The 27,297-nt window shown below is 40.0% G+C and overlaps 1 protein-coding gene across 1 annotated transcript in view; it reads left to right on the plus strand.

Annotated features, from left to right (window-relative positions):
* LOC126190751 (unconventional myosin-Ie-like) overlaps positions 1-27,297 on the plus strand; it is a 367,405-nt gene that overhangs the window by 44,074 nt on the left and 296,034 nt on the right. Inside the window, exons 6-8 of the mRNA XM_049931260.1 lie at positions 432-594; positions 9,866-9,973; positions 17,446-17,574. Coding sequence (XP_049787217.1) covers positions 432-594; positions 9,866-9,973; positions 17,446-17,574 — 400 coding nt within the window. The remainder of the gene's footprint in view (positions 1-431; positions 595-9,865; positions 9,974-17,445; positions 17,575-27,297) is intronic.

Here is a 27,297-nt window from a genome sequence, read left to right on the forward strand (position 1 = left end):
TATTAAAAGCAGAGGCAAATTTCTCAGGATATTATTGTTGTATCAGATGAAACACTTAATAAGTATTGCATATAATATTGATGTGGCATTGAGAACACAGTTCTCATTCCCCTCCTCTTCAAACCTTTCATTTCATTCTCATTCCCCTTGTCAGTTCAGCAACTACCACCATTGCTGTTGCAGTTATTACAACCACCACTAAAGTTAAAACATGACACCATGACCATTTTGTAATGCATTTATCATGTTATGTGAGCTACTGAACACTTACTTGGTTGACACAATAAACAAGATTTAAATGATGAATCTGTTGAAATGGACTGATTGATCAGTTTGCCAATAGTGGATGATGATTTTTCTTTTTTACTCTTCAGGTTTTTACTGTTTAGACTAAAGTTTCACAAACTTATTTTTTATTTTTGTTTTCCCAGGGAAAGTATGTAGAAATTTTATTTGGAAATGGTGGCCAACCGGAAGGTGGACGTATATCTAACTTCTTACTTGAAAAGTCCAGAGTGACTACTCAAAATGCTGGTGAAAGGAATTTTCACATTTTTTATCAGCTGTGTACTGGGGCTTCAAATAATATGAAACGTAAGTAAAATATTCGGCTTCTTCTTCTTGTGCTACTGCCTTTGTCCCCGCATCGCGCTGGTTTGGCAGTGTTAAGTACTGATTTGGGATGGTTAATTTTAAGGGGTGGCCTGATGCCCTTCCTGTTGCCACCCCATAACCCCGCCCCCCTCCCTCCCTCCCGGGACAGAATTAGTGTACCCCAGCACTCTGTGTCTAGTGTAAATCACGAAATAGTGCGAATGTGTTTCAAATGTCTGCGAGTCATGTAATTGAGGCAGGATGTGAGGGACCAGCCCGGTATTCACCCAGTGGGATGTGGAAAACTGCCTGAAAACCACATCCAGGCTGGCCGGCACACCGGCCCTCATTGTTAACTTGCTGGGCGGAATCGATCCGGGCCCAGGTCACCTACCTGAGTCCAGGAAACAGCACATTACTACTTCGGTTAACCTGGTGGGTTGTACTCGTACGTAAAATATTCAGCTACTTTAATTAAACTCCAAAACCTGTGATGTTTGATTTGCCAAGTTTTGACACAGAGGTAACAGAGGTGTAGTTTGTGTACTTTGTGGAATAGAAAATTAACACCATGATATTAAGCACACTCACATGCAATTGAATTAAAAAGACAGTTGCTGTATTGGAGAAAGTGCTTTTGTTGTTGCGGCAAATAGTATTGTACAAAGTATCATGCAACCTGACCAGAATGCCTCCAGACTTTGTATTAGCTACTGATGAGACAGTTGCTTGCAGGATAGATGAGACCTGCTATATCAGTGTATTTAATTGTGACCATGTCATCTATTAGACACTCCATTTTATATGGAGTTAGTTAGTTCCTATCACATACTGCCATGTCAAGGGTCCACCATGAACACCGTGTTTGGAAAGGCCCACCTAACATTACTACTGGAAACACCTCCCAAACCACAACAAACACTAAATAACCAATTCCACAGACCGAAAGAGAGGAGAGGGGCTGGTGGAATTGGTTAATAAAAACCATTGAGAAATGCACAGAAGTACGATTTTAAACACATACAGGGTGTACATAAAGTCCGGAGAACACTTTCAGTTATTTATTGCACAAGAACTAAACATCATAAGATGTCATACATATTGCATTTTGAAGAGAAACTCTGAAAGGCTTTTTACAAACATTCGATATGCGAACCATGAATGACCTGGCCGACGTCAATACAGTAATCGCATTCTTGCCGTACCTGTCCCAGCATGGCATCATCGACTGTGGCAGTCACTTCCTGTATTCTCTCCCAGAGCTCTGCTACATCACGTGGTAGAGGCGGTACACACACCAGATCTTTAATGTGCCCCCACAGAAAAAAGCCACACGGAGTGAGATCTGGTGATCAGGGAGGCTATTTCATGAAACAGCTCCCTCTGCACCTAAACTCACTATGTTTGCGACTAGCGCTGACTATCGGCAGATTACCAAACTACACTATGGCGGTATACACGAAAAAAACTTTCAGGGTTTCTCTTCAAAATGTCATATGTATGATATCTGTACAATGTTTGGTACTTGCGCAATAAATAATTGAAAGTGTTCCTGGACTTTATGTACACGCAGTCCTTACGTTTTCTTAAATGGAAACCTGTAAGTATTTTTAACACAACTGAACATAGAAACAAATACTTAATCAATGCCATCTCTTACATTGTAAAATCCTGAGTAATTTGTAATATAAAGTTGACACTGAAACCTCAGACGTTCAATCGTGTGTTGTAACAAACAATATCTGTAGGGGTATGTTTATGAAGACTATGATGTTTACGAGTTTGGCTGTTTCTGTGTCTGCATGTAGCACTTGCTGAATTGATCTTTATACTCAGAAGAACTGTAGTACACTGTTTTACCTGATGACTGTGATACTATACTGTACACAAGTAAGAGCAGAAGTACCCACAGTAGGAACGTGAGAAGGTCACAACTACAACAGTATGTACAGTGATGTAAAAACCGTGAAAATGGTTTATTCTAACTCTGAAAAGGCACAGATGATACACATCTATGGCGAGTGCAGACAGGGTGTATACAACCCAGGACAACTGGGAGATCCGGGAAAAACCCGGGAATTTTTTCATCCGGGAGAAAACTGGGAAAAACCCGTAATTTTTTTAGAATTCCGGGAATTTGTCATTGTTTTAGTTTTCTGTTAAATTTTTATTATTCTGACTGGTAAGAACCGATACTCTAACAAAGGATATTACTGTATCCCGCTGCTGCAGAATAATACTTCAACAATAAAACATAAACGAGAGAAAAAAAAGAAAAAATCTTAAATTGCAAAGGAAATGCGCCGTATACAACAGTGACACACAGTGCTCATGCAAGCATCTGCCAACAGCAAAATGTGTCAAAGGCTTTAGGAAGACTATGCCATGCTTCATAACAACAATTTCCCTCCAATGAGCGTGAAGTCACAACTGTTTTACATTAGATTCGTTTTAGCAGTTATGAGCGGGTTCATGTGCATGCACAGTCATGTTTGAGTAGTAGATTCTTCTGGCTACAGGAATGTGGCTGTTGGCTGTGCAAGAAGCTAGATGCTACCGGAAAAAGGGAGTGCCGAACTCATATTCTTGAGGGGGGGGGGGGGGAACTTGTTTCACAAAGTGACTGGCATCCAGCACAGTTGGTCTATCGATTGTTCATATGATTTTGAAATGCAACCCTATTGATTTTTGAACACATTTTAAGTTGATTTCTGAATAAATCATAAGTTGATTTCTGAATGAGTGCGTAGTGTATGTGATGTCTCTGTCAGAAGAACCCTCGTCACATCTAGAAATAAACTTTCTGCAGACAAAAGGGGATGGGGCTATATGAGCTGAGCGGAGTAAAGCGGAATGGATGAATGCCAATCAATGCCTGATTATGTGGTTGATTGGGTTTGCGAATGATCAGCAGTGTTATAATTACTAGCAAAATCCTTAGATTCAGATTACCAGAATGGAAATAAATGACTAACAGGAATAACAGGTGAGGAAGATTACATATTATCTTCTCGGTGTACCCAAGAAAATGAAATTTTGACAGAAAATTTTAGACCAGATCGCTACACTAGTAAGGACCAGTTGTACAGTCCCCGTATAGCAGCCGCTTAAGTTCTATTCTGGAAGTAACGCGGAAAACGTGTTGTACGAACATGTAACAACGCCTAACCGGAGAATAATCGTGGGATAACTAAACCTATGATTCTGGCAAAGTTGGTGAACAAATTTTGACAATGGCCGGAATAGCTACAGAATTGGTGATGACAAGATCGTTTGTTAGAACGAGGAGCGAGAAGAAACGGGGACATCACACAAATTATGGAATTGTAAGATGATTCCAAATTTATATAAAAATTTCGTAATACTATTTTTCGATCTCATGCTTGAGAAATTGGTGCGTATGAATGAGATGTGAAACTATTTCCTAACATAAAGCTGTGTGCTTGTAGTAGGCCTTAGAGGCATTTGATATTGGTATTTCATGAATTATATTCTGTCGTGTTATAAAAATGACCATTTGTGCCAAATCAGTCTTGTTTATTTGATGTGTGTTACAAAACTGCTGCAATATTAGAAAGGCCTATTTTGTTTTATCTAGCAGACAGTGACAAAATAGACATAATCAGATCGAAAAACAACACCAGTCTTGGGTGTTATTTGTATTAACACCTTTTTCAGTATTAGATAACAACATTTAGATTATTCATATAGCCAAATGTCTGACGAACTTTGGTGAGATAATAGATTCTTTCGCAGAAAGGAAAGCATGCCATGTAAAGCTGTAGCAAGATTAGAGAGAAAAAAATGCTAGGAGCTAAGGATTAAATAACTGTGTACTTTCTTGCTTGTCTCTTGTCTTTATTGATTTTATGTCTCCTATATTTTATTTTATGCCACACAAAACAGCAATTTATTAGCTAATAGGCAATAAAGAGTGCAAATTTTCTGAAGAGTTCTTGTTCTCCCGATTACAAATAATCCCATTCGTTATTAATTGCGATTTTTTTTAAAGAGGGGCAGGCTGTCAAACTGGCCGACTGGGAGCAGGAGAGGCACCACAGGACATTTCAACTTCCACTATCCTGAATATAGTTTGATGGCATCCATTACAAAATATACACATTTCAATTTCGCAGAACGAAATACAGTGATGTGCGATAGAAGAATGCATTATGAAGAGGCGTGGCACTGCACTTTGGACACTTAAGACCAAATAATATGTCTTGCATTTCCTCGAACACATATGTTTTATGTTTCAGGCTTTTCAGAAAGATGTGAGCTACAAGATGAACATATTTTTGAAAATTCGATTTTTTTTAGTATTGACCTGGTTAGCAAATATCGTAGATCCGTGGCTGATGCACAGAGCAGTCTTGAGTTATAGTGAGTAGTCTCCAAGTGACATGTATTTACATTTAGTGATTTTGCTGTTTCCCCTTCGCTTACTCTCACATCAAATGAGAACAAAATGGATACATGTGGTCGGGAGCTATCAAGTGTATTAAAATACATTCACATAATTACAGAAGACTAAAATATGTTATTAGTTTCAGATTTTATTTTATTTCCTCCTTCTGATAGTCAAGCATTAATTGCCTTGCAGAACATGAAGTTATTTTTGTCTGTTTGCTAATGAAATTTGACTTTAATTAACCTTTTCCGCAGAGGCAGTCAATGTATTTGAAACGAAATGTTTAATTCCACAGTACTGGCTATTTCAACTATTTGCTGCATTTCAGGTGCACATTTTCATCTTCTAGCATGTATGGCATTATGCCATAATAGAGAACCAAACATGATATAATACAGTACTGGTGTTCCAAGAAAATTTACATCCCGAAAACCACACTGAGAAGCTTAATATCAGGTCGAGGTCTACTTCATTGGGAATCTGGACATACGAATGTGTACTTCAAGTATGAACTTTAAATGTGCACGTTTGAATATGGTTCACGAAATTCCGATGCTCTTGGAGTATCCTCTGATGTCTTGTTTCTTTTATGACATAATGTACGATCTTTCAATGTTTTACACGTACTCTTCCTGCATCATGGTAGCTGCGCAAGTGCGGTGTCGCCAGTTATCTGCGCTCTCTGGCAACTGCTGAAACAAACCTGTTTCTAACAAGTCGCGGGAAAATATTGCGAATAGTAGTTTGAAAAGTGTTACTTTCAAACTAAATATCCTTTTACATAAGTTGAACTATGTGCGAGAATGTACCGTGAATTTCTTAAATCACAGAGTGTTTGAATCTCATTTAAAAATCAACACTTTTGACGAGCCATTTAGAAGAATTTCGAACCCTGAAGCCAGATTTATGTCATTATTAAAAATTTTACTGTCACATTTGTATGATATATCTTAAAGTGTAACACGCGCAAAAAAGATCAACATTATATGCGAAAGCTTAACTTCTCTTGGAGCTTATTAACCTTAAAGACCAATATTATATGTGAAAGCTTTGCTTTTCTTGTAGCAGCACAATGTATATTAATTTAAACTATTAACTTTCCCTGTTTTTGTGTCCATGGTACTCAACAGTGATGTTGCTGGTGGCTGACTACATCACGTGTCCTATGCTCTGAATATCCGCTGTCATCGGCTGGCACGATCACCTGACACGAGCAATGACTGGCTTACAAAAGCGCATCGCAGTCTTGATTTCAATGATTCAGAAAGCGAGATGCGGTGTTTGGTGGAATTCCAATGTATACTTTCGTAATATGAAAATACACAGTGTATATGTTGCTGCACATCAAAGATATTTCCAAAATGTGGCTTTTTCCCTGAGTTTCGTTTTATAAAGTGCCGTGAAATTCTACGCCCATGTATAAAACCATAACCATTCAAAGGATTGATAAGTTTTGCAGTTCCAAGGGAAAATATACTGTCACTTAACATGGAAAAAGTGTGTTTTCACCCGGGAGAAAGTGTATTTTTAACTGGGAAATCCGGGAAAAATCTGGAAATTTTTTTTTCCTTGTCCACGTATACACCCTGGTAGACAAAATGCAGCTTCAGCCTGCAGGTTGTATGCAGAAAGGTACTGGTCAGAGATCATCCAATGTACTGCACATTTGAAAACATCTATACACAGTTTTATGCAACAGGTATGGTTGTACCATGCAAACAGGTCCATAACAAACCCATCACAGGAGAAGCAGGTGCAGTTAATGTGTTAGCTGCTGTTGCCGTGAACCCACATGAGTTCATGTGAGATCACAGGAGAAGCAGGTGCAGTTAATGTGTTAGCTGCTGTTGCCGTGAACCCACATGAGTTCATGTGAGATCGCTACAGGGAGTGCAATAAGTCAAAGTAGTGTAATGTGCATACTTCATTGTCACAAATTTCACCCGTATCATGTGTTGCTGCATCAGTAATTACATGGAAATGACTTTTAATAATATAGTGAATTTCTGTCAGTGGGTATTAACAGAGAATGCTTTGCAGTTCTACCTATTCACCGATGAAGCAGGTTCCACAAACCACGGTGCAGTGAATTTACGAAACATGCATTACTGGTCTGTGGACAATCCTTGCGTCCTTTGACAGGTAGAGTGACAGTGACTCTGGAATGTAAATGTATGGTGCGGAGTAATTGGCAACCATCTAATTGGCCCTCACTTCATTGAAGGCACCCAAACAGCTGCAAAATACATAGTGTTTCTACAAAGTGATCTGCCAACATTGCTAGAAAATGTCCTGTTGGAAATGTGTAGACATATGTGGTATCAACATGATGGTGCTCCTGGGTATTCTGTGATGAACTCTAGGCTGACTCTTGACAGAACGTTCGCTTGGCATTTCATAGGACATGGCAGATGCGTAAATTGGGCAGCCCGTTCTCCTGATCTTACACCTTTAGACTTCTTTTTACGGGATATGTTAAAGGAGAACGTGTACTGTGATTGCCTACAACCCTAGAGGATATGAAACATCGTATTGAGGCAGCCTGTGGCAATATTACACAGATGTACTGTGTTGTGTAAGACATTGACTAAACAGTAGATTGCAGATGTGTGCAGCAAGTGATGGGCACAGCTTTGAACATTTATTGGCCTGAAATGTCAGGACACACTTTTTCACATTCTGTAATTGAAAACAAAAAACAAATTTGTAAGTTTAACTACATTCACGTGTAATGTGCATTTTCTTCTAACAAATCAGTGCCCTACACTATTCCTCAGAGAAAAAGACTAATAAAAATGTTAGCATGTGGACATAACGTGCTGTTCATGTCTCTTCTGTACTTACGTTACATGACTGTTCTTTTCATATCTCTAATGAATTCAGTTCTCTCTGATACAAACGACTGAACTGCTGAGGAGTTACTCAAGTGTCAACTGTACGTTACAAATTACTCTTAATGTAATTAACATTTTACAGTGTAACAAAAGGCATTGATTAACTATTTTTTCTATTCTCAGTTGTGATACAAATAATAATAGGTTTTCATTTAAAAAAAAAAAAAACAAAAAAAACCATTATTATGTGTTGAAAATCACATTTCTGTGCATTTCTCAATGGTTTGTATTAACCAATTCCACCAGCCCCTCTCCCCACTTTCGGTCTGCGGAATTGGTTATTCAGTGTTTGTTGTAGTTTGGGAGGTGTTTCCAGTGGTAATTTTAGGTGACTTATCCAGTATATACATTCACAAAAATTCCAAATTACTATCCCAATTAGAAAAGAGGAGTGATCAAAACTTTGGTGAACCACGCTAATAGAATCTGCGAATGGCAATCCATGGAGAAAGAGCTTCATCACTTAAGAACTACGTTCAGAAGAAACGGCTACTCAGAGAGGTGAATAAGGCCCTATATACTAAAAAATGTGGGGTTTCTAATGGAAAAAAAAAACTAAAGGGGAAGTTTTCCTCCTGTTCATGTAAGTCACAGACAGCACCAGCAGAGTACTAAGAGGACACAATATGACACAGTGTTCACACCAACAACAAAGGCCTGTGATTACTTGAACACAGCAAAGCACCTATACCTCCCACTCAACCACAAAATAAATATATAAAAATCCTTGCATGTGGTCTCAAGTGTATATAATAACTACAAAAAGGAGTGTTAACACCTGGCATAAGGAACACGAGTAATTGTCGGCTGGAAAATGTGGATAAATCTCTAATAGTACTGTTTCCAGGAACACAGCAAATTCTATGGTTTAGTCAATATGCACTCATTACTATGCTAGAATGTACAGAGAGGATACAGAAATTCAAAAGCAAAAAACAACTTTAACCGAAAAGGAGGAGAATTGAAATTAGGCAAGTTGTATGCTTTAGTGCTAAACAAAGCAAACAATGCCATCTCTTGTCCAAATTACACGTCAAACAATTCTGTGATCTTATGCAGCAGTCTGACGATGTTACGAATTGACAGTTTGGCTTGCTGAGCTTGTTTAACTTTGAAACTCAGATCTGAGTGTTCATAGTTTCTGGTGATGTCTGTGGCACTAGGAGACAAAATGTTAGGTACAGAAATGCGGGTTGAACCATGGCCTAATGCCCGTAAAACAGAAATCACTCAGGCTGCAAATACCAGCTAAGGAAGCCTGCGTTGTGTGACCATGTGAGGTTCAAGCGACATGGTAGATTCCTGCAGGCTTAGTCTACAGTGGCAAAAGTCATATGCACGAATATTGTGGATACACTGCTAATTTTACCAGTGTAAAGTAAGATGATCATTTGCTCCACAATGCTTTATCTTTTTATGTGGATCTATTGCTATACCAAACATTTCCCTGTCCTCTTGCCTCTGGCCAGTCATCTATTTCTCTGCCCCCCCCCCCCCCCCGTCCAGTCCTCCATTCCCTCTCCCCCCCCCCCTCTCGCCAAGCTGTCATCCATTCCCTTGACCTTGCAACTCCCCATTCCTTCTGCCTTCACCATTCCCCTTACCCCTCATCTATTTCTCTATTCCTCATCCACTCGTCCTCCACTCCATTGCCCCCCCCCCCCCCCCACTCACCCACCCAGCATCCCATCCTCTATTCACCTGCCTTCATTCAAACCCTACCCTCCTACCCCATTTGAAAGATCTTAAGATGTAACTGAGCAAAGTGGTCCACTTACAACCCTGTACAACCATCCAGATTAGATTTCCTGTGCTTACCATAAATGGCTTAAGAAAAGTGCTGGAATTGACAGATCTTCTCTCTTGAGTTAATACAGTTCTTAGAAGCAAAGAAATGACTAATATGTAAAAATGCATTTTGAGATCATAGACAAAATGCATTCACGAATTTTCTCTTCTTTTGCAGGTGATTTTGGACTGGAATCATTAGACTACTACACATACCTGAGCTATGGTGGGAACCATAAAGTTGATGGAACGAATGATGCTCATGATTTCCAGGAAACATTGAAAGGCATGTGCTACTACGACTTACTTTCAGTTCTTTGTGATTAGGCAGTACAATTTCATGGGTGCTTGGTAGAATGTGTGCTGAAACTATCATTATGCTTTCGGTTTGTGTATCCCAGCTATTCAGCATTTGGAAATTTTGTCATTTTTTTTAATTTCACTTTGTTGTTCATACACATTAGTGGTTGTAACATGTAAACTCTTTTACAATTTTGCTTGATTGTACATCTGTGTATGGAGAGAAATTTTTACTGTGCTGTCAATATTTAATTGTATTGCAGTTTCTGTGCATTGCTAGGACATGCACTTGATGAGCTAAAAATACAATCTCAGCCTGATTTTTATATTGACAAGTTACAGGTGTGAAAGTTGTCTGGATTTGAACTTCCTTAACTGCTCCTACTAATAATTCATAATCAGTTTCTCAGTTGTGGGCAGGTGCGTTGTCCAGAAAACATAAATATTTTCCTGTGCTTTCCAAACTCTTCCCATATTTTTTGATTCCTGTTGACCATTAAGATAAGCTTCATTTTAATTATTTATCAGTTCACCCTTGTAAGTTAATCAGTAACAACAATCCTTTGTATTCCAGAAGCTATTGACCATAACTAATCACCGTGTGAAATCCATTTACCATGTTTTGTACAGGGCATTGAGCTACCATCCACAGCTTTGAATGATGTTCTATATCTGATATGAAGCAGTGGATCTAAATCTCTTTCACACTAACAAATTGGTGCATAACATCAGTTGGAATCTGTCTGAACAAAAGCCATGAAGATGCCATAATTTACACACATGGCTCCAAGTGAGGGGACTCAGTTGGCTGTTCTGTTCCTTCCCAGATAATGTTCTCAGGATTTGTTTACCAGCAGAAGGCCTTGTCCTTGAAGCTGGGCTTTTTTTGAAGGTCTCACAAGTGACAAGTACATGAAAAGTGTCAGTACAAAAGCTTTCCTCATCTGTTGAGATCCATTGCTCTTCCCAGTACCAGGGGACTAGTCTCAGCAGAGAAAGCTGTCCAGGAATCCCTCTCCTCACTGTGAAACAGAGAAATTTGGATGGGTATTGTAACAGATTGAAATATGGCCAATGATGCAATAGTCAAACAGGCTTGTGAAAAAAAAATGTAATAATGTTCTGTGAAATCTTTTCGCATTCAGTGGTGTCATTGCTGAATATAGTCGTGGATATTTTTGGGAAAGAGAAGGTCTGAAGATGAAATGAGAAGACACTTCAAATTTTTAAACTGATTAGCTGACTGTGATTAATTCCATTGACAAAGCTATTTTCGCTCTGCTTAGAGGATGTCATTTTCACTTATGACGTTAGAAGTTTGTAATCTGATGTTGCAATTTCAGCATTAGACCATTGTCAAGCATTGCATGCATTTTCCCCCTGTTTGTGTCTAAGGATCAAATGCTCGACAGTGATATAATGCCAAAATTTAAATATTAGAATAAAAACATCTACAGCCATAAGTGACAATGACATCTTTTAAACAAACCAATGTTATAATAATATACCTAAAAACAAAGATGATGTGACTTACCAAATGAAAGTGCTGGCAGGTCGACAGACACACAAACGAACACAAACATACACACAAAATTCAAGCTTTCGCAACAAACTGTTGCCTCATCAGGAAAGAGGGAAGGAGAGGGAAAGACGAAAGGATGTGGGTTTTAAGGGAGAGGGTAAGGAGTCATTCCAGTCCCGGGAGCGGAAAGACTTACCTTAGGGGGAAAAAAGGACGGGTATACACTCGCGCACACACACATATCCATCCACACATATACAGACACAAGCAGACATATTTAAAGACAAAGAGTTTGGGCAGAGATGTCAGTCGAGGCAGAAGTGCAGAGGCAAAGATGTTGTTGAATGACAGGTGAGGTATGAGTGGCGGCAACTTGAAATTAGCGGAGATTGAGGCCTGGTGGATAACGGGAAGAGAGGATATATTGAAGAGCAAGTTCCCATCTCCGGAGTTCGGATAGGTTGGTGTTAGTAGGAAGTATCCAGATAACCCGGACGGTGTAACACTGCGCCCAGATGTGCTGGTCGTGCACCAAGGCATGTTTAGCCACAGGGTGATCCTCATTACCAACAAACACTGTCTTCCTGTGTCCATTCATGCGAATGGACAGTTTGTTGCTGGTCATTCCCACATAGAATGCATCACAGTGTAGGCAGGTCAGTTGGTAGATCACGTGGGTGCTTTCACACGTGGCTCTGCCTTTGATTGTGTACACCTTCCGGGTTACAGGACTGGAGTAGGTGGTGGTGGGAGGGTGCATGGGACAGGTTTTACACCGGGGGCGGTTACAAGGGTAGGAGCCAGAGGGTAGGGAAGGTGGTTTGGGGGTTTCATAGGGATGTACTAAGAGGTTACGAAGGTTAGGTGGACGGCGGAAAGACACTCTTGGTGGAGTGGGGAGGATTTCATGAAGGATGGATCTCATTTCAGGGCAGGATTTGAGGAAGTCGTATCCCTGCTGGAGAGCCACATTCAGAATCTGATCCAGTCCCGGAAAGTATCCTGTCACAAGTGGGGCACTTTTGTGGTTCTTCTGTGGGAGGTTCTGGATTTGAGAGGATAAGGAAGTGGCTCTGGTTATTTGCTTCTGTACCGGGTTGGGAGGGTAGTTGCGGGATGCGAAAGCTGTTGTCAGGTTGTTGGTGTAATGCTTCAGGGATTCCGGACTGGAGCAGATTCGTTTGCCACGAAGACCTAGGCTGTAGGGAAGGGACCGTTTGATGTGGAATGGATGGCAACTGTCGTAATGGAGGTACTGTTGCTTGTTGGTGGGTTTGATGTGGACGGACGTGTGAAGCTGGCCATTGGACAGGTGAAGGTCAACATCAAGGAAAGTGACATGGGATTTGGAGTAGGACCAGGTGAATCTGATGGAACCAAAGGAGTTGAGGTTGGAGAGGAAAATCTGGAGTTCTTCTTCACTGTGAGTCCAGATCATGAAGATGTCATCAATAAATCTGTACCAAACTTTGGGTTGGCAGGCCTGGGTAACCAAGAAGGCTTCCTCTAAGCGACCCATGAATAGGTTGGCGTCCGAGGGGGCCATCCTGGTACCCATGGCTGTTCCCTTTAATTGTTGGTATGTCTGGTTTTCAAAAGTGAAGAAGTTGTGGGTCAGGATGAAGCTGGCTAAGGTAATGAGGAAAGAGGTTTTAGGTAGGGTGGCAGGTGATCGGCATGAAAGGAAGTGCTCCATCGCAGCGAGGCCCTGGACGTGCGGGATATTTGTGTATAAGGAAGTGGCATCAATGGTTACAAGGACTGGAATGACTCCTTACCCTCTCCCTTAAAACCCACATCCTTTCGTCTTTCCCTCTCCTTCCCTTTTTCCTGATGAGGCAACAGTTTGTTGCGAAAGCTTGAATTTTGTGTGTATGTTTGTGTTCGTTTGTGTGTCTGTCGACCTGCCAGCACTTTCATTTGGTAAGTCACATCATCTTTGTTTTTAGGTATATTTTTCCTTCGTGGAATGTGTCCTTCTATTATAACCAATGTTATAATAATTTATTCTTGTTCTCCTCAGCACTTCATAACAATGCCTCCCTGATATAACATGAACTTTCTTCAGATTGTGACACACAGGGCATTGGTAGTGCATTGCACCTTATTTATTTGAGTATATTTTGTATGCTGAAGAGGGGACATTTAATTGCTTGGCTAGAGATATACCCTGTATTTTAGATTCCAGTGATGACCTACCAAGTATGGGTAGCATCAAGTACCTATGGCTGGATGACTTGTCTGGTGTAGCGGACAGTACTACACAAAAACCATCCTTGTGCATCATTCTGTCTATCAACAAAAACCATATGAAAATTTCCAAACTAGTTCCTGAGATCAGCCTTCACATACAAACAGAAAAATTCAGTGGAAGACTTCAGTTAATGTTAGGTATAGATTGGATGAGTCACATAGTTACATGTATCTAATAAACAGTTTTAAAAATTTTATGCTATTACTGTTGGATGTTTTATTGAGAAAATATTTAATCCCATGATTGTCACTGATCCTTTCACGTGTTGAATGGTAGTGTTCTCAACAAGTTTTAAACTCACTCATCCAATAATAATTTTGTGTGGACACTAACAGTTGCATGTTGAGCACCAAGCAACTTAATGCCCAGGGTTAGAAGTTCCTCATATTCTATGATGCCTAAAATTCTCCTTATTGTTTGTTGTTTTCCTGTATTTACAATATATTGTGAATATGGGCAGAAATTGGCAGTAAATCATCACAATGAGGAGGTATGTTTTCTGTACCATTGTGTTGGTTCAAGAATCATAAAAGAAGGTTGTACACATGGAAGAATCCTGGAGATACTAGAAGGTATCAGATAGATTATGTAATAGTGAGACAGAGATTTAGGAACCGGGTATTAAATTGTAAGACATTTCCAGGGGCAGATGTGGACTCTGACCACAATCTATTGATTATGAACTGTAGATTAAAACTGAAGAAACTGCAAAAAGGTGGAAATTTAAGGAGATGGGACCTGGATAAACTGAAAGAACCAGAGGTTGTACAGAGTTTCAGGGAGAGCATAAGGGAACAATTGACAGGAATGGGGGAAAGAAATACAGTAGAAGAAGAATGGGTAGCTTTGAGGGATGAAATAGTGAAAGCAGCAGAGGATCAAATAGGTAAAAAGACGAGGGTTAGTAGAAACCCTTGGGTAACAGAAGAAATATTGAATTTAATTGATGAAAAGAGAAAATATAAAAATGCAGTAAAGGAAGCAGGCAAAAAGGAATACAAATGTCTCAAAAATGAGATCGACAGGAAATGCAAAATAGCTAAGCAGGGATGGCTAGAGGACAAATGTAAAGATGTAGAGGGTTATCTCACTAGGGGTAAGATAGATACTGCCTACAGGAAAATTAGAGAGACCTTTGGAGAAAAGAGAACCACTTGTATGAATATTAAGAGCTCAGATGGAAACCCAGTCCTAACCAAAGAAGGGAAAGCAGAAAGGTGGAAGAGGTGTATAGAGGGTCTGTACAAGGGCGATGTACTTGAGGACAATATTCTGAAAATGGAAGAGAATGTAGATGAAGACAAAATTGGGGATACGATACTGCGTGAAGAGTTTGACAGAGCACTGAAAGACCTGAGTTGAAACAAGGCCCCGGGAGTAGACAACATTCCATTAGAACTACTGACGGCCGTGGAAGAGCCAGTCCTGACAAAACTCCACCATCTGGTGAGCAAGATGTATGAGACAGCCGAAATACCCTCAGATTTCAAAAAGAATATAATAATTCCAATCCCAAAGAAAGCAGGTGTTGACAGATGTGAAAATTACCGAACTATAAGTTTAATAAGTCACAGCTGCAAAATACTAACACGAATTCTTTACAGACGAATGGAAAAACTGGTAGAGGCCGACCTCGGGGAAGATCAGTTTGGCACACGTGAGGCAATACTGACCTTACGACTTATCTTAGAAGAAAGATTAAGGAAAGGCAAACCTACGTTTCTAGCATTTGTAGACTTGGAGAAAGCTTTTGACAATGTTGACTGGAATACTCTCTTTCAAATTCTAAAGGTGGCAGAGGTAAAATACAGGGAGCGAAAGGCTATTTACAATTTGTACAGAAACAGATGGCAGTTATAATAAGAGTCGAGGGACGTGAAAGGGAAGCAGTGGTTGGGAAGGGAGTGAGACAGGGTTGTAGCCTCTCCCCGATGTTATTCAATCTGTATATTGAGCAAGCAGTAAAGGAAACAAAAGAAAAATTCAGAGTAGGTATTAAAATCTATGGAGAAGGAATAAAAACTTTGAGGTTCGCCGATGACATTGTAATTCTGTCAGAGACAGCAAAGGACTTGGAAGGGCAGTTGAACGGAATGGACAGTGTCTTGAAAGGAGGATATAAGATGAACATCAACAAAAGCAAAATGACGATAATGGAATGTAGTCGAATTAAGTCGGGTGATGCTGAGGGATTTAGATTAGGAAATGAGACACTTAAAGTAGTAAAGTAGTTTTGCTATTTGGGGAGCAAAATAACTGATAATGGTCGAAGTAGAGAGGGTATAAAATGTAGACTGGCAATGGCAAGGAAAGCGTTCCTGACGAAGAGAAATTTGTTAACATCGAATATAGATTTAAGTGTGAGGAAGTCGTTTCTGAAAGTATTTGTATGGGGTGTAGCCATGTATGCAAGTGAAACATGGACGATTGCAGTAAGTACTGGGAGATGAAGAAGCTTGCACAGGATAGAGTAGCACGGAGAGCTGCATCAAACCAGTCTCAGGACTGAAGACCACAACAACAACAACAACCATTGTGTTATGGTATTTTTGCCACTCTTAGTCAGTAAGTTTTCTGATGGACTGTTATGCACGTACTTTTTTCCCTAGCTGTCATGTATTAAGTCTGATGTTTTGTTTACATTCACTCTTTTCTATCCATGTGGCCATTTAGGCTCTCAACTCTGTTGTAAGGGTGACGATTCTTCTGGAAGTCCTGGGATTCTCAGGGAATTACACTTTACCTGGAAAAATAGTGGAAATCTAGGGAATTTGAGGAATTTCGTGAAATCATAAGGAATTCTGTATCTTTAACCTAGCATTGTACTTGAATAATTTTGAGTTTTATAAATCACAAACTTTAAAATACTTAATATTTCAAAGAGTGTTAATTGTATGAATATTATTCCATATAAGTCATTGATGTTTAAAAACTGCAGCTAAACTACTGATTATGGCTGAGATATGGCTCAGCTGAGAGAAAAGAAAAGAGAAAAGTCATCATTGTCACATGCTGCACCCCTCCCCCACCCCCCCCCCCAATTAATTTATCAGTATCGTATTGCACCATCTTCCTCCTCACACCAGGAATTCTCAGGGAATTTATTATTTTTTTCCCCAAGTTTGAGTAGCCACCCTTGTTGTGATTCGCAAATGAGTAGACTCTTATTGCCTTCTTGTTCTACCCTTGCCTATCACCCTCCTCCTCCACTCCTCTGGTGCTGGTGCTCTGGTGTGGTAAATGAAGGAGTATAACATATCAGAGAGCAGTTGGAGGGGAAAGAGTGAATTTTCAGTGTAAGAATTTTTAATTTTGTTTATTTTGTACATTCTACTGATGTAATATTATGATTTCCAATAATGGGTAGAAGATGAAAAAAATGGCATGAGCAAAAATGTCATTCCACTTTTCAGAGGAACCAGTGAACTGGCACATAAAAAAGTAAAGAGGGTGTTGTACTTTAGCCACTGAATTTAATTTCATCAGAACTGCAAGAACTCCTGATATCTAATTACAATAATTGTGACTTTTTCACTTACGTGTCCTCTGTCCTTTACACGCTCTTTATGACATGTGGTGGCTTTAATTCATATTTTCCTTTGCTAATGATGCAGCCAAATAATGTAAATTGGCTCTCCCTCTTGTATCAGAATTCAGAAATAAGCATTTTTTTTCTTTCCAGCAATGAGTGTAATGGGCATGGCAGAAAACCTCCAGACTGATGTTTTTCGTGTTGTGGCTGGTGTTCTTCATCTAGGGAATGTTATGTTTGAAGAACGAGGGAATTATGCACAAGTTTCTGATAACAGATGTGAGTATTGAGATGTACTGCTTTTGTAGTCGATTTATATGTTGTGATTCTTCCGTTTCTCCTGGCGTATTTCTTGCTCGAACAGTCCATGGGTGTCCTGCCGGTCCATAGTGTCCAACAGCCACAATATTTCGGCGTTCAGACATATCGCCATCATCAGGTGTGCTGACGAACTGAGCTCCTGAGGGATCCTGACGATGGCGACATGTCTGATCTCCAAAATATTGTGCCTGTTGGACACTATGGACCAGCAGTACACCTGTGGACTGTTCGACCATTTATGTGTTGTTGTTGTGGTGTTGGTCTCCTCAAAAATATATTGTAACAGCATTTCAGTGCATAGAGCAATGAATGATAATTTGAAGCTGTGTCTTAATATTAGCTGGGAAAATTTGCTGATTTTCAGCAGACATGCCATAGTTAAAAAGAATGAAACTGTGCTAATCAATTCACATTTGAAGTGGGATTGTGTGTAGGGAATTTGGTAATTGTTGTAGGGAACGCCACCCTTATTGTATTTTGCACTACTTTGTAATTTGTTTTGCTCATACCCGTCGAGTTTCATAGTGATTAAAAATATTTTCTTCCCATCAACAACAGGTTTTCTATATTGCACAGGTGAGAACGCTTCTTGCAAAATACAGTGAAACTCCTTTTTAAATAATCTTTGGGGACCCAAATATTTTTCCATGAATAGGGATTTTGCCGGGTACACAGAAGGAGTGACCCAGAATCGTAAATCGAACTTGCCTAGGCGATACAATTGCTTTTTAATCACAAAATCAGCAATATTCTGTGCTATAAATCTCAGTGCAGCAAGTATATAAATATTACACTTTTCACAGAACATATATTTTATTTCTTTAAAATCAATAAGTCTGGTTTATTTTGTCCTTCCAGCATATTTTAGTGAAATAAGTTGTTGCTCCAGCTGATTGATTTTAGTTAGAAATGATAAATCTACATTAGAAGAGGAAAAGTAATTCTTGACAGTATCAGTTCCTTGTATATCAGCAATGAAACTTGATGCATTGCTCTTCCCTTTTTTTCTTCTTCTTCTTCATTAGTGCCATTGCCTGCTCCTACCTGTATTCCTCATAAACATTGTACTTGTATCATTCTTGGGTGGGGAAGTCAGGATGTCACTGTCGCAACAAAAAATGTCCTGGAATGTTGTATTTTCAGAAATCCCTATTTCTCTACCCTATTTTCATCTGGAAGACTGTTGTCTTCAACAACAACTAATGTGAAACAATTTAACACATTCAGTTGTGTTACAGAATTCCAGGCAATGACAAACATATGCATAACCTGTACAGCGCTGAGTCTCGTCAGTTTCTTCCTCTCAAAGAATGAAACTGACTTATACCCAAATGCTTCTCTATATTTGGATTTAACAGTGTGTTTTATGCGTAGGTTCAGAGGCTGAAGATGACCTGGGCAGTTGGGAGAAAGGGACACAACATATACTTATTCTGAAATTCTATCTCCTTGGGATGTACGGTGCATATATCAATAAGTAGTACAATTTTGCTTCCTGCTGCACCCTCCTTGGCATCTAAACCCCAGAAGAAGTCATCAAGCTTTCTGACATCTCCAGAGACTATTGTTGTACTCTGACGTACAAAGTAGTGTTTTTACTTTGGAAAGATCTGGGAATTAATAGTAGCGGGACTTCTCACTTCCATCACTATTTATGCACAATAGCATCATTATCCTTTCTGTATTTTATTACCTCTGTGGCATTTTTCTCACGTAAGAATATGATTTTGCAGGAAATAAATTATAAAAGACACCATTTGATCAGTGTTCAAAATGGACATGGGCTGTTACCCTTTATCAGTCATGGAAGTATGATGTTCTTCCAGTAGTTCACACTTTCTGTGACCTGGGTCGCACTTTCTCCATTTACACTTTGAAATGACAGCTTATGGTGTTTTTTTTTAATATCAATTCAACTAGCCATTCGATGAACAGAAATTTTCAATGGTGATCTTCAGAACAATTTCACGAGACTTCTCTTGCAGAATGGTTCCTCTTATAGGCATTCTTCCACTTCTCAGTCCTTGAAATTACTTTAGAATGTTTTCCACCTCATTGAATGTGGACATATGAATGTTGTTCCTTTTTGGATCCACAGCAATCGTTAGCTTTCACATTTAAGAACAATCACTTATTTTTGAATATACGTCACATGTAGACATTGCTAAATCATATTTCTTTGCCGTGTTGGAAAGATACATTTAAGATTGTCATTGTCAGCTTTTGCTGAACTGTAAATTTCCTACACACTTGCAGGCCATAACTCCACAAAAATTAAGGTCATAATGTAGACAATTCAGTAACCAGACAACCACGCTTTTTGCATTTCATATTTGTATAGACCAAGTGACTGTGGTGTCAGATCATGGGACCTGGAGCCCATGAGCAATATGGGCCCTGCAATGAACTTGTGACATCACATTAGTCACCTTGCCCACCATATTTCACAAATGCTTGGCTCCATGCAGAGCCCCCAGGAGATTAGTATCTCAGTGAAAAGGTACCCACTGAAGGTCTCACTTTGTTGTGTGCTATTGAGAGCTTACGTACTTTTAAACACACAATTAAGAATTATTAAACTTGCCTCAAGTAGTTACTTGCTCCGCACCGGGGACATCTCCTGGCACTCGGAAGACCTGTAGTGTCACGCGCTGTAAAGTATGCAATGCGGCCTGTCTTTCTCAGTCTTGCATGACCTAAACCGCATTAAAATTGATCTCGATTCTTTCAACACATCTTTTGGTATCACTAAAAGAGAAGTCAAGATATTGACTACAATGTAGGCACACAACATGTTGAATCAATTACCATTTACTGCATTCCATAACAAAAATTATGACCTGTGTGAAGTGAAAACAAATCAGAAACTCTCAACAGCATGTTATGAATTACATAAGAAACAGATTTCAGTTTGCAAAAGTTTCATGTTTATTCCTTAAAAGTGGACTTTTTCTTAAAGTGGGGTGCGTTAAAAGCAGGGAGAAATAACATTGCTTTTATGGGATTTTTGCTGGGACTGATGGAAATATTCTTTAAAAGTGGGATTTCATTAGTGAGTTCATTAAATCAGGTTTTACTGTATCCTTCATTTTCATCACTCATTTGGTCTCAGCCTTTGTTAGCCTTTATATTCCATGTGCCACCTCCCCCTTACTCCTTCCTTTTTTGCCCCATTCCATTCAGCTGTCCCCAACTAAACTCTTACTCATGTCTTCCTTTTCTTTTCCGTCATAACACTTGTTTCATATGCTAAAAAATTCGTTGTTGGTTTTAGCATTCCACCTTTCTGTATTTCTGTTCTATATTGTTATTTTCTTTTTGTTTTTCAGCAAGTATTTCTCCTTTTTAAGTATTATCTTTTTAATATTGTCTTTTTCGTATTCCCCCTTGCCCCCCACCCCCCACCCCCCTGTTATCCACTTATCCACTCTTATTTCTCCAATGGTCCTCTGCCCCAATACTAATTTCACTCTTCCAATGAGAGCATCTTCAGATTTTGATTGCCCTTGAAAGATCAAAGCTCCACTTGATGCTATTGTCAACACAAAAGTGGTGCGAGTTTTCCCCTTTTATTTACCTTTGTTTTCCACTTGCATTTTGTGATTTCTTTTCAGATTACCATTCATCTGTGGTGTACAAATTACCATCAACTTACTAGTACTTTTTTACTCTAAAATTTGAATCTCAGCTGTTAGTTTGCAGTGTTTTAATATTCCTCTGATTCAGTTTGCATTTGTGTTTTCTTCCTTATAATGGCCAAAAAGCCCACTTGTCCTTTTTTCTGCTCCTATTTTTGTCATTTTTTCTGATGAACATGAGGGGAAAAAAATGAAAATTGGAGGTTTAGCTGTCTCTTTTATTTTGTATTTTTGTGTTTGTTAGCATTGCAATTCCATTTTCAGTACATGGAGCTCCTTCATCCCAAATATTATATTTAATGTTCATGTCCGTTTTATTCAATGGCTGCAAGAACTGTGCCTTTGTAAGAAGAACCTTATGATGATGTTGGATTTGGTCACCCTTCCATACAGAGCGCCGTATTATGATTCTCGTAAGTTGATCAGGGAGAAATTCAGCCCCACAGTGACAACTCTCTTCAAATTCACCCTCACATTATATTCTTGCTACTCATTTTGAAGAGAGAGCCTGGGAAAAATCTGCGCTGAAGATTGCATGTTGATTACACATTTGTGATGCGACAACATGGGAGTGAAAGGCTTCAGAAGTTTCTCCCACATCTGAACTCTCTAAACCACAGTATCAGATCACCATGGAGGTGGAAAAGAATTTCAAACTCCCCTTTTTGGATGCCCTATTGAAGCACAAGGCAGTGGCATTATGAGACAGGAAAGTCACACTGAATGGTATTTCCACACCTCCAGCTGCTATGATCCTTCACAGTATGAGGATGTGCTGCACATATGCTGTTCCACATGGCCCGTACAATATCATATGAAGAAAGCCTACTAATGGACCTCAACTACCTTAAGAACATACTCAGTAAGAATGCATATGGCAGGAGGAAAATCTGACTTGCTTTGAGGCAGAAGCTGCAGGTCCACTAAATAGACTACTATGACTGATGAATAAGACAATGGCGTATCTGCCGAATACTGACAAGGTATTGAACAAGATAGGCAGTATCTTGGCTCAACATAACATTAAATAAATTTTCCATCCATCTTTAAAAATACATGCCGTGTTAGATATAATGAAAGATAAATTGGGGTGTCATAAACTGAATATGTACCGTACGTCATGCAAATGTGGTAAGGCACACTTTGGGCAGACTGTACCGACAATTGACAAAAGATGCCAAGAGCATAGGAGGTACACTGGACACAAACAAACAACAAAATCTATCATTGCAGGACACTGCATAGCTGCAGGGGAATCAATGAAATATAAACAAATGGATGTGTTATGACAGAGCTTGTCATTATGGGATTGTGTTGTAAAGGAGGCTGTTGAAATAAGAGTGATCAATAGAGACTGTCATTTCACGATGGAGCATTGGACTTGATGCTCAACCATCTGAAGTCACAACATCAGCCAACAGCGAGAAGTACTTCGGGCCTGGAGTTTGCACCCATTATTCTGTGGTCATGTCTCTCCCCGCCACTCTACCAGATGAGACCTGTGACCAGGTAGTGAGGGAAAATGTGGGGAGCAAGAAGATTGTAAAGGAGGCATGGTGTACCAAAGATATTCATTCTCCAGATACCACCTGAAATGATGACAAGGTAAGCTGTAGAAATATTGTGTTTCTTAAATGATTGCAGCAGGCTGGACGCCCAAGAGCAATACAAACAACCGATCCAGCAGGGAAACTTGAGGTCACACAGCATAGTGAAAGGATTATCATAGAAAATATAGGCAAGAAAGATTTAGAAAAGGCTTTTGTGAATTTTGATTGGAATAGATACTCTGAAATGTAGAAGATATCAGTGAGAAAATACAGGGAGCAAAAGATTATTTACAACTTTTGCAGATCTAAGAATCTAGGTGCATGAAAAGAAGGCAGAAATGGAGAAGAGAGGGAGCCAGGGTTGTCATCTCCTCCCCGTGTTATTTCTGTACCTTGAACAAGCACTAAAGGAAACTAAGGCAAAATAATTATAATTCATGGAGAAGAAATGAAGGTATGCTTGATAGGTTCCTCGGAATTACGCCGGATGATATTATAGAAACTGCACAATATTTCAGCGAGACAACTGCCCGCCATCTTCAGGTGCTACTGTCGTGTCGCTGAGAAGCTCGACAATTTATATGTTGGCTTTCTAGAACTGCGCAGGTGCCAATGGGGGCATAACGTCATCGAAGACCAATCGTAAACGGCGTCGAATACCAGATCCCTCTGCTGGAGAAACGGGTCCCGGTCTGATGGGCAAGGTCTTGGGAGTAGGCGCAAAATTAAGTCCCTTTTCAAACACTGACATTGCAGCGTCACTCAGTGGTTTATCTGTGAGATTAAACACAGTCCGTCTGCTAAATTTCTCTTTTTGCAATGACCGGTGTGTAAGGTGTTGGAACTTCGAAGTTTGATGCCCCGTGATTTGCTGCTGCATCAAGGAGTTCATCAGTGCTGTTGAGCAAGGTGTTTTAAAACTTCCGAATGATGCTGCTGAAGAAACAAGGTGAGAGGCTTGCAGATCAATAACCAGGATGCCTGCACCCAAGCAGAACGTCACCATTGAAGAAAGAGGAGCGCTCCATTCTTTAAAAGAAGACAATGATATAGTAATTTTACCAGCTGACAAGGATAAACCCTACTGTTCTTTTGCCTGGTACATCGTATTTTGGCAAGATGATGGACTTACTACAGGATACAGCGTATCGTTGTCTCCAAAAAGATCCGACGGATGCTGTACAATGGAAGACACCCAGTCTCCCCAAATCCAGCCAACTTCCTGACCATCTGAAGAGGAGTTTAAGGGAACAAGCACCAGTTCCACCACAACTTTATGGCCTACCAAAGATACGTAAGGAGAATGTTCCGCTTCGCCCTATCGTCAGTAATATAGGTGCCCCAACATACCACCTAGCTAAACATCTGGCTTCTCTTCTGAGTCCCATGGTGCAGAAATGTGAATACCATATTCGAAACTCAGAAGATTTTATACGGCGACTTAAGAACCTGCGCCTTGAATCTACCGACTTACTAGGGAGTTTTGATGTGGTTTCTTTGTACACATGAGTGCCTCTGATGGACTCATTACAACTCATAGGAGCTAAGCTGGAAGAGGACATCTTACACCTTTTCAAACACGTGCTTACCTCGACCTACATTTTATTCAACGACCAGTATTTTGAGCAGACTGATGGTTTTACTATGGGTAGCCTTCTGTCTCCCATAGTAGCTAATCTTTTTATGGAAGATTTCGAGGACAAAGCACTTCAGATGGCGGTTTTAAAACCCAAATGTTTTTGGAGATATGTAGATGATACGTTTGTGGTATTGCCGCATGGGACAGCAATGCTTCCTTCTTTTCTGGAACATCTGCACTCCCTCCATCCAAGCATCTGTTTCACCATGGAGGTAGAGAAAGATGGTGAGCTCCCGTTTCTGGATGTTTTGGTTCGTAGAAAAGGAGATGGCTCCTTGGGTCACAATGTGTTCCGGAAGCCTACGCACACAGACTTGTATTCACAAGCTACGAGCTGTCATCATCCCTTACAGCGCAGCGGTGTATTACGGATGCTAGTGCATAGGGCTAGAGCCATCTCAGATCAGGACAACTTGTTGGCAGATCTTAGCCATCTCCGCTCTGTGTTTGCCCAGAACGGGTACTCTGAGAAGCACATCCAGAATGCATTTCGACCAGCACGCTCCAAACCTCAAGAACAGCCTGAAGAAGCAGAGCACACCATGGGGTTGGTTTTTCTACTGTATGTCGGTGGCGTGTCTTTTAAGATGGGCAGAATTTTCAAGAAATACTAGCTTAAATGTGTGGGCTCTGTTAAAGACAACCTTGGCCTGAGGAGACCAGGAATATATAAAATCCCATGCCACTGTGGGAAGACTTATATTGGCCAGACGTGTCGTACAGTTAAAGACAAATGCGACGAACATAAATGTCACACGAGGTTGGGTCAGCCAGAGAAATCTGTGGTTGCTGAACACTGCCTTGATACTTCCCACTAACACCAACCTGTCGGAACTCCAGAGATGGGAACTTGTCCTTCAGTATATCCTCTCTTCTCGTTACCCGCCAGGCCTCAACCTCTGCTAATTTCAAGTTGCCGCCGCTCATACCTCACCTGTCATTCAACATCATCTTTGCCTCTGTACTTCCGCCTCGACTGACATATCTGTCCAAACTCTTTGCCTTTACAAATGTCTGCTTGTGTGTGTGTGTGTGTGTGTGTGTGTGTGTGTGTGTGTGTGTGTGTGTGTGTGTGTGTGTGCGCGCGCGAGAGTGTATACCTGTCCTTTTTTCCCCCTAAGGTAAGTCTTTCCGCTCCCGGGATTGGAATGACTCCTTACCCTCTCCCTTAAAACACACATCCTTTCGTCTTTCCCTCTCCTTCCCTCTTTCCTGATGAAGCAACTGTTGGTTGCGAAAGCTTGAATTTTGTGTGTATGTTTGTGTTTGTTTGCGTGTGTATCAACCTGCCAGCGCTTTCGTTTGGTAAGTCACATCATTTTTGTTTTTAGATATATTTTTCCCACGTGGAATGTTTACCTCTGTTATATAAATATATTTAAAAATAGAAAAAAAAGTCTAGCTGTGATAATTGTTAGTTCCTTCCTCAGGGAGGAGAGAGAGAGAGAGAGAGAGATATGTGAGGGAAAGTTGAAAAGCAGGGGCAGGTCATTCACCTCTGCAGTGAGGGCAAGAGCTGAATATTTGGTCCCTTTGAAATTCTGCAATTTTCTGTAGTAAATTTTGCTTTTAATACACATAGTAATTATACCTACTGGTCCATTTAATAAGCTAATTGTCAGCTCTCAGTGCTGTCATTAAAGGAAGTATGGCTCAACACTGCATGAGTCTATTCATACTTCCTTTGATTTATTCATTCCCACACTGTGCAACATAAATCCCATCATGAAGGAAAGTCTTCAGGGACTTAGAAAGAACCAAATTATCATTAACTGGCAGAATTGTGTAAAATCAAACAATGTAAAGTCTAGGATGGAATAACAGCAATATGGAAAATATAGGTTCATATTCACCACATAGAGGAGGTGTTGAATCACACACAGGCACAGTGAAAAGAATACTGGAAACATTTAACCTTATTAACAAAGCTCTTCCTCAAACATTTACACAACAACAATAACAGCAACTCACACACACATTGTTGATAATTTCCAACCACTTACGACCGACTGTATCTGACATGAGCATCACTCTGCTTGGATGGTGGTGGGGGTGAGGAGGCGGCAAGGGGCAGGGAGGGGGAAGGATAGCAGGTTAAGTATGGTGAAGATGCTAGTGCTGTCTTTGGGAGCATGCAGGGACGTTGCGGTGATGGGATAGGGGTGCTTGCTAGGTGCAGCTTCTGGAGGTTGCCCTGAGGGATGGTGGAGGAAATGGAGGGGGAAGAATTGGAGAAGACGAAAGGTTCAACATGGGAACATGTAGGGGTTGTCTGATCACGAGCCTCATGTTCACCCATGTGTGGTGAAAGTTATTTTCCAAAACACTTGTATGTGCACCAGTAGTTTACTCTTTCATCAGGACTGATCATTTCAGTGATGCAGAGGTGACTGTTTCAGCGACATGTTGATATCCTTGCTTGCACTCTAATACTGACTTCAAACATTTTAAATAAAATACAAATTTTTCAGTGCTGCTATGTGTTTTGAAAAAAGATACTTATGGATTGCATTTATATCAGATTATAGCTTTTCCACAGATATGTTATTGTTACTCTCAACTAGTAGTTCCTAAGCCAAAAGAAGTTACTCACAGGTGGTAATGTACTTAAAGACTTTGAGCTGGTGCCACATGTTGTTATAATTCACAAATTCTCACTTGAGATTTACTGAACCAACAGGAAGAAGAAAGTACCCTTAGATATTGCTTATGACGTATTGTAATCCTGGAGCTCAAGACTTCTGATAAACGTGTTTATTGTCTTGTACCAAGGTTACTAAAATTTTTATTTAGGCTTAATACATTGGTGGAATTCATTGCATTATCTTCTCTGTCAAACCTGGGGAGGTTATTG

This window comes from Schistocerca cancellata, chromosome 6 (assembly GCF_023864275.1).
Source record: "Schistocerca cancellata isolate TAMUIC-IGC-003103 chromosome 6, iqSchCanc2.1, whole genome shotgun sequence".
Classification (NCBI taxonomy): domain Eukaryota; kingdom Metazoa; phylum Arthropoda; class Insecta; order Orthoptera; family Acrididae; genus Schistocerca; species Schistocerca cancellata.